The following is a 12909-nucleotide window of genomic DNA, read 5'->3' as shown; positions in this document are numbered from 1 at the left end:
TGAAAATAATCAACTTTATTCAGAAAAAAAATTAAAACTAATACAAAAGATACGTACAAGCTAGACTTATCTACCCCACTATTGTGTGAGTCATCGAAACCTAACCATTTTACAAATAGCTCATTTCCTCGCTTTTTCAGTACTTTTTCCACCAAATAAGTGTCTGGATGTCTAACTTTGCCTAGTTCTTGCTCATAAAAACTACCTACAACGACCTTGATAATCTTTAAGCATATGCGTCACTGGTTTAGTATTCTGAACATGGCTTACGGTAAATATTTCAGTTGTCCAATTCGGTGTGTAGCCTTTCTCAAAAACATGCTTAAATTTACTTATACGCACTTTATCTCCAACTTTAAATTTCGCTTTCTCAACTGCATGTTTTACACTGTGATTTTTTTATACATCAAACAACAATTTTTTCTCATTTTCTTCAGTAACATCTCTTGGTTTCATTCGAATAGTCTGATGCCTAGTATCGTTGTAAGATAAAACTAAATCTTTAAAAATATCAATCCATTTGGAATTCCCCTGTGAGCTAAATTGCATCCACATTTTATTCTTTAAAGTACGATTAAATCGCTCGCAAATGGATGCTTTTAAATTGCTAAACGTCCAGTACAAATTTATCTTGTATCGCTTCATAAGATTTTCAAAATGTAAGTTGTAAAATTCTTTGCCTCTATCAGCATGTAAATTTTTCGGTATGCATCCTTTGTCAAGTATAGATTCCACAGCTGTAGCTACATCTTCATCGTTCTTGGATTTAGCTGGAATAGCCCAAGCTAATTTTGAAAATATATCAATTACAGTCAAAATGTACTTGTATCCTTTGTTTTCTTTTGTATAAGGTTGCATTTCAAGAAGATCCGCTTGCCAAGTCTAATCGATGCTACGGATATCGATGTGTCGACGTTGGTAGTTTCTTCTAGCAGGCCTATGTAGCTCATTCGCTAGTTGCAGCTTTTCGTTATTCATTTTTTAGTGTGTTCAGCTTGGCATCCAACTGAGAAATGAGCTCTGAATTGCGATGCGCTAGTTCTTGAATGGAATCCATATCAACTTTCAAAATATTTAAACTTTTATATGTACACATGTTGCATCATATTTAAGTTTAATGCATCATCTAAATCTTTTGCATCAGCTACATTACACAGCTTTTTCTTTCCGATATCATAATGCCCATCGGTGGTAAATTTGAATCCAACTCCTGGTGGACCTCGACTTGCCATCTTAGCTCGCTTAATATGAAGTCCGAAGACATCGATACTCATTTTGCAAATGACCAAAATATCGTCAAATTGATTAATAAATATTAATTATCAGTAATAAATTGATAAATTAATTTTAAAAATTGATTAATAAATAATTCCAGCTTCTCGTAATTCTTCAATAATTGACATAATTTCATTTGTGTCACTTGGATTTCCCGCTGCTTGAGATGCTAACAGTAAACGCAATCTATCAACTAATTCGTTTGGATCATCTCAATAAATATAGTCTAATTTATTGGCCTCTGTACCAACCATATATTTTGGAATTAAACCGTTACCCATTGAAGAGCGCTGTTCAATTTGTTTATTGTTAGTTTTCAAAGGTGAAAGGGGAATTAGTTTTTTTATAAAATTTGTATATTTGAAAGATTTATTATCACGAAAATCCCCATCAACTCTATAATGTTTTCGATGCAAATGTGTTGAAATTGCAATATTTTTAAAATTTTTAAGGTCTTCATTATTTATAAAAGTACTACTTGGTATCTTTTTAAACAAAATTTCAAGCAAATCCACATTCTTTGGATAGCTTACAGTGCCTATATTAATCAGATTTTTATTGAAACTTATCGAAGAATCTCCAATCATTAGTCTGTCTTTCGATAAGTTTCGTACACCATAAACATTATCTATATCTCTCCTTCTCTCCCCCAACTTTTGAAGATAATCAATTGCTGTACCATTTAATGCAAATGAAACTGGTGTTTCTAAATCCTCTGACGCCTCTGAATCGTATGCTGACAAGAATGAAGTTTCATCATCATCTTGATCATTTTGCTCTTCACGTTCATTTTGAAACTCTTGCTGAAATTCTTCTTCAGATTCACTCTTCATTTCATTTTTCATTTTATTCTTGGCTTCATTTCCGATTGGATCAATTCTTTTAACAGTTTTAAAACCATTAAATATTTTTTCAAGCGGTGTAATGATGGGCTTAAAGGTATCATTTAATGTCTGATCAACTATTTCTTTACCCAACTTTAGTAATCTATGCTTTCGTCGAATCGCTTCACTAGCTTTAGCAATTTCATGCATAATATGTTTTTGCTTATGAAAGCCCTCCTCACGTGTAGACATGTTAATACCGTAGTGTTCAAAGTGTAACTGTCTCTATGTAGTCATTACATACATATTTATTACTTTTCCAGTTTAACAAAACAATCAAAACCTTTTATATATCTACCTTGATTCAGATTTCTATCCTTATCAATTACAACAAATCCATTCTTATCATCATACCAGCAAGCTAAACACACCTTTTTAAATTGTGAATAAGGCATGTCACTATTCACATGATCATCATATATATGCTTCAGATTAATCTCATCTTGTTTAAACGATACAAGCAAATTAACATTATCACGTATAAGATGTTTCGGAATACGAGCATATGTCTGACTCAAATAGAAACAGTCAACATCCTTTTGCCTGCCCATGGAAAAAAATGCTTTTATATGATCTTGCTTTTCACAGGCTATATCATCAAATACAAACACTGAATTTGAATTACCTTTATTTGGTATTACAACATCATCATGCTCATTAAAAGGATAGTACTCAACACCAGCTACTGAGTTCAGAACTTTTTGTAAAAATTTGTATTTTGGTTGATTTAAAGATTTAGAGTAAACATTAACATTTTCAAATCTCAATACATTTGGGTGTATTAACAGAGCCAACAAAGCATTTGTCTTTCCACAGTTGGAAGGTCCACAAAATATTTCTCGTACACTGCTTGGTAACAGATGTCCATGTCGTTTTGCTTTTTTCTCATGTTGTACAAGCGAATCGATATTATCGATAGGTAGCTTTATACGTTGTGCTTCAAATTGCATCTTGACTATGACTGAGTGAAAAACTATAAATGTCAGGTTTATGTAGGTTCAGTCTTTAGTCTGAAAGTATCTCTCAAACAGATATGATCGTTCACGGTGACAGACCTACTTGGCATAAATCGAAAAGAGTCTATAAATCTGAGTTTAACTTTGTATTTTGCATCCTTTTTGTAAAGGATATATATTTTTCCTTGTTGATAGGTAATAATGAAATATTACCCTCAAAGCTTGTAGCCAATTCTTTGATGAAAAAGTGAGAGTCGTAGCCAGATAAATTATGAAATACTATGAGAATTACATGTGAGTCTTGGTAATTTACGTTACACCTGTCATGAGAAGGGCCACGTTATTTACCTGTAAAATGTTATGATCCAGATGTTTAACATCATCTTGGTTAAAATCTTGTTCGCAAATATTACAAACTTTTGCGTTTTGAAAATCATACTCTTGCTTTAATGTTAAGAGTTCCATTGAATCTGTATTTTTAAAATAAGAATCTACTTTCTCAGCTATCTTTTTCAACTCAAGGACAAACCACGTCATGCAGTCCTCGCCACGATAAACTTGAGGTTCAGATTGTGTATCGTCAAAACTGCATTTTGTGTAATAAGCAACACTTGTAGGTATATGTTTCTGATAAGCATTTCCGTGCGTATTGGCAACTGGCTCTAACAAACACTATGTCAGCATATACTGCAAATTGAACCCTCTCTTTGTATTTATAATTTTTAAATTTCAAAATATCATCCTCTTCTGTGGGGAGTATTAGTGTGCAATTATTATTCAGATTGTCACAATCAATTCTATGTTTTTCAAGAGATTTCTTAAATTTAAAGTGACACAAACACCTGTCACAAAGAAATGGCTGGAACAATTCCCTTCAGTTATTTGTAATTTCACTAGTCTAGATAGATTTTTGATTAAAGCAAAATGATAAACTGGAACAATTTCCTCTTTCGTACTGTATTGAGCAGACTCTAATCTGTACACATTTATACTTAAACCGTTCATTTTCTAAAATTTTGGAATATCCTCAAGAGTAATTGGAAACTTGATGTCATTATATTTGAGTTCTGAACCATCAAGCTTAGGATAAGAAGTAGTTCGATTAGAATGGGTTTCAGCAGGATGAAGAGCTGCCATTACTGACAAGAGAAAACAATACGAGTCTTTATTTTTAATATTAACTACAGCTTTTTTCTATGTATAAAATCAGGTAATTCAATGAAAGTTGAAGCTCCAACTTGAAAAGGGGCGTATCTATTTATGTTAACCGTTAAGCTGATAATTTCTATTAATCTCCACCCTGAATCTGATGTTTTTAAATCTTTAATTTTAATTTCGACTTGTTGACGAATTTTATCCTCAAACCATTCACCAATATTCGTAGATGTTAGAATAGGATTATTTGCAATGCAAACACGTTTTGCATCGATTTTTTCCTCCCCTCCCACTAATGCCTTGAAAATACCTGTGAATTCTACGCAAGCTTTGATATTACCTATACTATTAATTGCATTCTTAATTCGTGGAATACACGTGCGTCTACAATCATCCAAAAATGTATTTAAATCTTTATGAATTAAATTTGTTATAAGTCCCGTTCTTATTCGTGTTCGAAAAGCACTTGCTACATCATCCCAACTCACCCTCTCGCTCAGTTTCTTCGAAGCTTCATTCATACCAGTTCCTGTCTTGAGCAACTTCTTCAATTTTCTGCTTGCTGTCTTCAGATCACCAACTAACTTCATAATCGCATGTTTTTGGCCCACGCATAGCAGAATGTTCTTCCACAATATTTTGTTTAATATCCTGATGTTTTTAGTTCCAGCCTTCGTCCACAATCTAATTTCATAAGCTGCTGGGGGTTGCTTTTCGAGTATAAGTTGGTATCCCATCTTCATGATTTGTAGAACTTTTTTACATTTTTCGAAATCCATTTTTAGCTTTAAAAGGAATCAGCGAACACTTATAGAAACACTGTGTAGATTTTCAGTTATTTGAGGTTATGCAAGTCCTGTTATCATCTGATGACGCTTGTAGAAATACTGCGTAGATTTCAATTTATTTAAAGGTTATGTATGTCTTGTTATTAACTGATGGAATCACCGAAAAAATTGTACTTTGATATAGATCTTGGAGCGTTTTATACTTCAAACCTACTCGTGGTTGTTTACCAGTACCGCTTATATGGTGCCGATATTGGTGAAATATGGCAACACTTTCGATAAGAATTCCAGGAATCATGATGACGTCATCAGAATGGAATTTTGTTTATCGAGAATTGTTTAACATTATATGAAATATGACGCCCCTGTTGGCAAATATCAAAGGAGAACGTTTAATTAATTTAGTTCACATAGATAAGGATTCCAGGAATGTATGATGACGTCATCAGAATGGTATTTTGTTCACACCAGAAATTGTTCAGTATCATATAAAATATGACGCTCATGTCGGCAAATATCAAAGGAGAACGTTTAATTAATTAAGTTCACATAGATAAGGATTCCAGAAATCGACGATGACGTAATCAGAGTGGAATTTTGTTTACCGAGAATTGTTATGATAGCACGAGTGTGGTTGCAGATCTTGGAAATTTTCAATGATGCATTATTGCGATAAACATTTAATACATAAAAAATTATATTATTTTTGGATGAAAAACTTCAATTCCGGGAATAACAGGTATTAAATAGTCTAATATTACGATATCGTTATCATATCATCACCTATTCCATGTTTTTGGGGCTGAAAATATCCATTCCCATGATTTTTGAGTATTGATTTCCAATATCGATAGTGTGGATCGTTCAAAAATGTGATTCGTTAGTCAGCACAAGGAGCGAAACCAATCTTACAGCCTTCTGCACTCTAGCCACAAGTATGCTATTCATACGGAAAAAGTGCGCCAGAACGCGCCCTACCTATCTACTAGGAAAGAAATATATTTTAAGGTCAAGCAAATATTTTATAGGCTCAAAAAACTATTGCATCAAATGACGCCAAATTATTAGATTTTTTATTTAAAAAAAAATGATTACTTCGTTGGAATAAATGTTCATTTGTTACGAATAATTTAATTCTAGTAATTAAATGAAAGATTTTCTTCCACCGAAGAAATAAGAATTTACGTAAAAAAATTCCTTCTTATATAAATTACTGTTCCATTGCTAAAAATGCATGAACCCTTTGTGACAAAAAAGTATATACTGTAATTTAATTAATATTATTTTGAATTAAATTATTATTTCTTTGATTTAAATAAACCTAAATTCTTCATTCAAGTATGGAAAAATTATTCATTTAAATATGTCCCGAATCAGTTCAAAGAATCGAACTCTTTGAATCAAATATATATTTCTTTGAGCGAAAAATCACATTTCAACGAATCTAGACCTTTTGAATTAAGGAAACCATTTTCTTGCATGTAAGATATATGTATTTCAATCAAGAAAATACAGCCAAAAAATTCATTTTTTTAGATCAACAAAAGATATATGTCTAGTTTAAATAAAAATTACTTCTGTTAAAGAATATTTTCTTGGTGCTAAGAAATAGGATTCAAGTAAATAAATTTACTTGGTGCTAAGAATGATTTTTTTCAGTGTATGGTTGAAAATTAAACTGTTTTGTTGAAAAGTCATCTATTTTACTGAAGAATTGTCTTGTTTTATCAGAAAATTCATCTTTTGGGTAGAAAATTCATTGTTTTCGTTTAAGATTTATTATTTTTGTTTAAAGCTTAATTATTTTTTATTCAAAATTTATATCTTGAGTAAGTTTTGGGTTTCAAAAATAATTATTTCAATTGATATTATACATTGATAATATTTAAAAATGATAATTTATTGCCTATTGCAAAAAATGTAACTTTTGATTGATATTGGACAATAAAGTTACTTTTGACGAAGTGAAATAAAAATTCTAATTCTGCTGAATATTTCTGGCTTTGGTTAAATAATACATTTTTACATTAGTAAATCTTATATTCTAGGCAGTTTTCTTAAGCACACCATGTGACATTCTTTGTCATTGCCCTTCAACTGAAACTGAAATTCTTATTATCTTAAAGAAGGACTAGTTTTATTGAATGATTCTTCTATGCATCCTTTCCTCATCCTGATCACATACATTTTTCATAATAGCATTGTTTTCCATGGAAGGAGTATTTCAAGAGTCCTTTTCCATTGTCCCATTTTTGTGGGAGGAGCACCTGAAGATACCTCGGATGCAATTCTTGCTAGCCGAAAAGCGCGATCGTCTTTTCCTCCACGGCTACCTGCGTAACCTTTCCTTTCCACTGCGCAACAACACTACCCCTCACTGGATTCGAAATTGCTTCAGGCCCCCCATATTAGGTCCCCCATAACGATAATCCCTTTGTCTTTCAACTTACCCTTTTCCTCGATACTTCCACGCCTATTCCACGTAGATTCTAAAAAATTTCGACAAAAATATTAAATTTTCGTAAGCTCCCCATTGCGTTAATGAAGTGATTCAAAATAAATTTTCTATGTGTTTTCCTTTGGTAAAGCTGTTGAGAATTTAAGAGAAATCCGCATTTTTCAAAAATTATTAAAAGAGAATTGTAAGACGGATTTTGAATAACGTTTGAAAGATTATATGTCGAAGACTTTTAAAATTTATTATATAACCTTATCCTATTAATACAAATGAAATAGAAAGGCTTAGTGACATCTTTCAAATTAACGTGCGGACTTCTCGATGCTTCGCCACTGAATGTCTCACAAGCATCTCCTCTCCAAGCCCTGAGTCCCCATCCGGATGTTTAGACTTCGGCCCTTGGCCGTCGCCCCCTTCTTATCGCTAATATGCAAAGGATTGCTGCTTGGTGCTGCCCTCATTAATATAACTCGGAATTTCTCCTTCAGAATGTCAACTTAAATTAATTATTATCTAACTAAAATTTCAAAGTGGACCAAGAGTGAAAAATGTTAGAAAGAAAACTGCCACATACAATAATAATTGTAAGAGAATATTGTTATAAATAATAATAATAATAATAATAACTTGTTCTGACACTTAATTTTGTTAACTTGAATTAGTTATCAATCCATCATAACTTAAAAAGTAGAAAATTGTATCTATTGTTTTTATTTATTGTTTTGTTATTTTTTATTTATTATTGATGTTTTTATTTGTTATTCATTTATTTATTATTTATAATTGTATTGTATTGTATGTATAATTGACCAAAAGTGGAAAATTGTATAATTTTTCGTCCATAAAATGTGAATATATCATATTTATACTTTATTAGATTGAAATTTATCTAATTTTGTATATTTATATGATTTTCGTGGACAGAATAATATTATGCAGACAGGAATAGATTCAAGTTGAAAGACAAAGGTATTATCTCCCCAGGGGACGTAGCATCGAGGGCCTGGAGCAACTTCGAATTCAGTGAGCGGTAGTGTCGCTGCAGACTGGAAGGGGAAGGGTACGCAGGTAGCCGTGGAGGAAATGACGACTGCCCAGCTGAAAACTATCTATTTATAAGGGTTTTATGACATCATTTTGCGGCTAGGATCTGTTAGAACGACAGTTTATTTATTATTCCATTAACCTGAATTTAACTGTTCCTTTGTACTGGCGAGCGTCAAAATAACCTGGCTTCTTTAGTTTCCAAAAACTTAGCATATTGTAATTATTTTTCCTTCAAAATTTTAATTGGACGGAAATTTCTACAAAAATTAGAGCCTGCGTTATTGTTCATCTAAAAAAAAAAATGTTACTCTCAGGATGCTTGAAGAATTTTTCAAAGTATAAACTGTTAGAAAAATCTGTATCAAATTTAATACAAATGTATATCAAGTCATTTGCATAAACGGTAGTTGAAATTTAATATACATTGAAATGTGAAAAACTGTATAATGTAAATTATGTATTAAATATAATAAACAGGTTGGTATAGAAGTATACTTGAAAACTCAAAGTGTTCTTACTTCTTCAAATCTGATCAAATAATCGCCATTAAAGTATACATTTAGTGTGAGTAGAATTGATTGTAGGTTATGTCTATCATTTATCCGCGTAGTTAAACTTTTCGAATTAAAAACTGATTTTATTTTTGGTTCACTTGAAGAAGGTATCATTTTTTATTATTAAGAATCGAAAATCACTGACAAAACTAAATTTGATTTTGTGTAAAATGGAATTATCTGAACGATTTTCATGAATGTACATGAAATTTAATAAACACGTTCCTAATAGTGATGTAATAGGCTTCAGCTATTAATTTTAATATACATAAATATTACAAATTTATAACTGTTTTTAACAGTTTATACACAAAAAAGTATTTACCTAGCGATTAACCTTGCTATATTATTTTTCGGTGTCTAATTTATAAAACAATGGTTTCAATAACTATAAACAACTTAAAGGAAATAAAAATCATATTTGAGCATGTATAATGCAATTTATATGTACAGCAATTTTTTCAGTATTTAAAGTGCTTCACGGTGTGTTCATACTAGTTTACCGTCCGACAAAATTAGCACACAATTATGCAATATTAAAAAATGAAAATTTCCCATTATTTCATGTGTGGTCATGCCAGCTTAACGTTCGGCCAAAGGAAACCAGTAGTTTTTTTTTTTTAATTAAAAAGCTCAAAATTTTTTAATGTGATACAAAATTAGCACTAAATTATGCAGTATTAAAAAATGAGAATTTTCCATTATTTCATGTGTGGCGGTGACAGCTTCACTTTCGGCCAAAGGAAACCTGTAGTTTTGTCCAATAAATTAAAAAATTAAAAATGTTGAAATGTGGTACAAAATTAGCACTAAATTATGAAATATTGAAAAATGAAAATTTTGCATTAGTTCCTGTGTGGTCGTGCCAGCTTAATATTAACCCAGCACGACCACAGGTTTTTTCAACAAATAAAAAAGCACAAAATTTTTTGATGCGGTACAAAATTAGCACTAAGCTGTGCAATGTTCAAAAACTCAACATGATAAAGTGGTCGTGTGTTGGCATGCAGCATTTCACGTATTTCTCATAGGATGATGTATTAAAAGTGCCGGAGCGACAAAAGTCGTTATAATAATAAATAAAGCTGTGATTTACATACCGGTAATCGTAACCTCGAAAGTTTTGTTTATATATTATGGGCCGATTCCACCAGCTGTGATTAAATCCATGATTAGCTAATTATGATGATTTTTAATCAGCGTTTTAATCACGATTAACTTGTGGCGTGTTCCAACATGAATTTTTAACCTCTGGTTAGCCAACCGTATGCTCTATTCGCAATAATTCTAGTTTCTGCGTGTTTCTGTTGTAATGGTGATTCCGATTGGCTGATTTCGAACTTGTATTCGCGCGCACAATATACCTCGACTGCTCACGAACATGAAGCGGCGACGTGTTTTTTTTATTCACATCGTTTCTAAATAAATGGACAGGAATTAGTTATCGATTGAAATTGAATATAATTTGTGTGAGTACAAGATATCGTTATAAATTCGATCAATATTTCACACTATACTTGAACTTTAATTTTGAGGTTGTGTTGGCTCCCGTTAATCGCTGATTAACTCGATACCCAGCCAAAAGTGGCCGGTTAAGTTAATCAACGATTAGACTTCTTTAATCTTGCTTTAAAAGTTGGTGGAACACAATCTGCTAATTAAACTAAGTTAATCAATGATTCAAATTTAATCACAGTTGGTGTAATCGGCCATGAATCCTCTTTAGTCTTTTGGTATATGTAGATATTGTTTTTATTTAAATTGCAAATAGAATGTTATTATCTTTATACATATCATGTTTAATAATATTGTCGTACAATGTTTTAAATGCTACGCAGAAATTTATATTATAAATAGCCAAGGTTTTTATTCAATCGGTGGTCGGTTTAATTTGACTATATTTATATGTCCATGTTTGAATTTTTTGTTGATTTTGCTGGTTTAAAGCGGGAAATTAGTATCATTTTTGTTTTCTATTTTATTTATTGTATTTTGTATGTCCATCAGAGAGTATATCTAAAGAAAGAAAAACGTATACCGAAGAACACATGTGACATGGTTAAGCTTTATATGTGCTGTCAAAGATATTGGCTTGTCAAAAAAAAAATTATAAAATATTAAATTTAGAATGACTAATACAAAAATTATTTAATATTTTCAAATGCATAATTTTTAAATTGAGTGTTTTAATGCAATCACAGAAATGTTAAGAGCGTATGTGAGGTTACTTTGAATAATAATTCAACATTCCAGTATATTCTGCATAAAAATTGAAGTGTAGGTATAACTATCACTATTTCAGAATTCAATATTTTAGGTGTTTATTTATCTCCTAAAGTCTAAATTTCGTCTTAAGGTGCCAATAACAGGTGCTCTTGTCCGCCTTAATGTATTATATAGCGCACATAGGTGTAAGAACGAATTTTACATGAGCTGACAACACTTCAACTGAAGTCAAATTTACGCCTTGTATTCTTAGCACTTTTTACGGTAATCATCCAAAATAGGGAGGCTTCTTTGCGATCGTAACTCATGATCTTGACCCTGCCCGTGAAAGCAAAATTCATGAATGGACCATACAGAATCGACTCGATGGCGACAGATTGTAATCTGAGCCTGAATATTTGTTGTGGGGGGGGGGGCTCCTAAGGTCAGGTTACATTTTCGCTCAAGTAATTATTACTAATTAGTAACTAGTAATTACAATTTCATCTTTTTGAATTTCCATTTACTTTCTAATCGTTCGTTTTCTCAACAATGTTTTAATAACTTTTCGATAACTGCACATTTGAATGAGATATTGTTACTATTTGACAGAAAAGACAATTGAATATTTATGTAGACAAGTAATCGTTTAATTTTTGTAAACTGAGGCATGAGGAAAACCAACAGAGTCCCTGCTGTCACTGTGTTATTGTGTTTAAAAGAGAGATTGAGCACAGAAAAAACAATTGCAGTTCCTAACGACCTAAATTTGTGCCCTTCATTTGTATTATTTTTAAATTTCAATATTGCTTCATTATATTTATCAACCTCAAAAATAATTAGATTTCGTTAATACCAATCAACACCTTATGAACATCATAAGCCACGGTGTAGTCTTTAAAGATGGTTACTTGGATTTTTGGTTTCTCAAATGCTTTATTCTCAGTCACGAAAAATACGTTTTAGTTCATCTGCGATAAGTATAATTATTTTTAAAATTACAGTTAATTTATAATTTGCTATCTTCCACACTGCTATGCTGCAATTCTAAAGAAAAAAACAGTAACTACGAAATCAACAAATTGAGAGAATCATTGAGAACCTTTCTATCTGGGTTTCCCTATACCTGTTAATTTAATATACATTTTTAAAGTTTTTGGACTGTTGCTCGGTAATTTCAATACAGCCTGCCTATTTATATAAAAAATGCAGAAAAATATTGTTAGTTATTAATATGTATGAATGTAGATCCTTAAGGGACAAACTTACCCAAAGAAAGGGGCAGCTGCTAGATTTTAGTATAATTACGCTATATATTTATCAGGGTTGCTACAATACCTGGAAGACCTGGAAAAGTTATGGAATTTTTAAATAGTGTTTAACCCTGAGGACTCCGCGCGGCGGTCCCATGGACCGCATTTTTCGTTAATTTCATGTGTACTCATAACGGCCTAGAATTGGGCGGCACGGCTCCTGCTATCCCTAGTCCTGTTGCTATGCAACCGTTTGAACTGCTGCTCTTTCGCCGTGAACAATTTGCGAATGTAAACAATTTGCACGTAGAAAACATTCTACAACTGTTACCAC

The 12909-nt window shown here is 31.8% G+C and overlaps 1 protein-coding gene across 4 annotated transcripts in view; it reads left to right on the top strand.

Annotated features, from left to right (window-relative positions):
* The window catches only part of LOC117177388, a 314351-nt gene that overhangs the window by 49492 nt on the left and 251950 nt on the right, over positions 1–12909 (top strand). Inside the window, exon 2 of one of the 4 annotated variants that reach the window (XM_033368039.1) lies at positions 8501–8991. The exons of the other annotated variants lie outside the window; for them this stretch is intronic. Coding sequence (XP_033223930.1) covers positions 8501–8543 — 43 coding nt within the window. The 3' untranslated portion in view covers positions 8544–8991. Of the gene's footprint in view, positions 1–8500; positions 8992–12909 lie in introns of those variants that run through there. 4 annotated transcript variants of the gene reach the window in all.

Source organism: Belonocnema kinseyi, chromosome 7 (assembly GCF_010883055.1).
Source record: "Belonocnema kinseyi isolate 2016_QV_RU_SX_M_011 chromosome 7, B_treatae_v1, whole genome shotgun sequence".
Classification (NCBI taxonomy): Eukaryota; Metazoa; Arthropoda; class Insecta; order Hymenoptera; family Cynipidae; genus Belonocnema; species Belonocnema kinseyi.
This window is presented reverse-complemented; position numbering and strand designations above follow the sequence as displayed.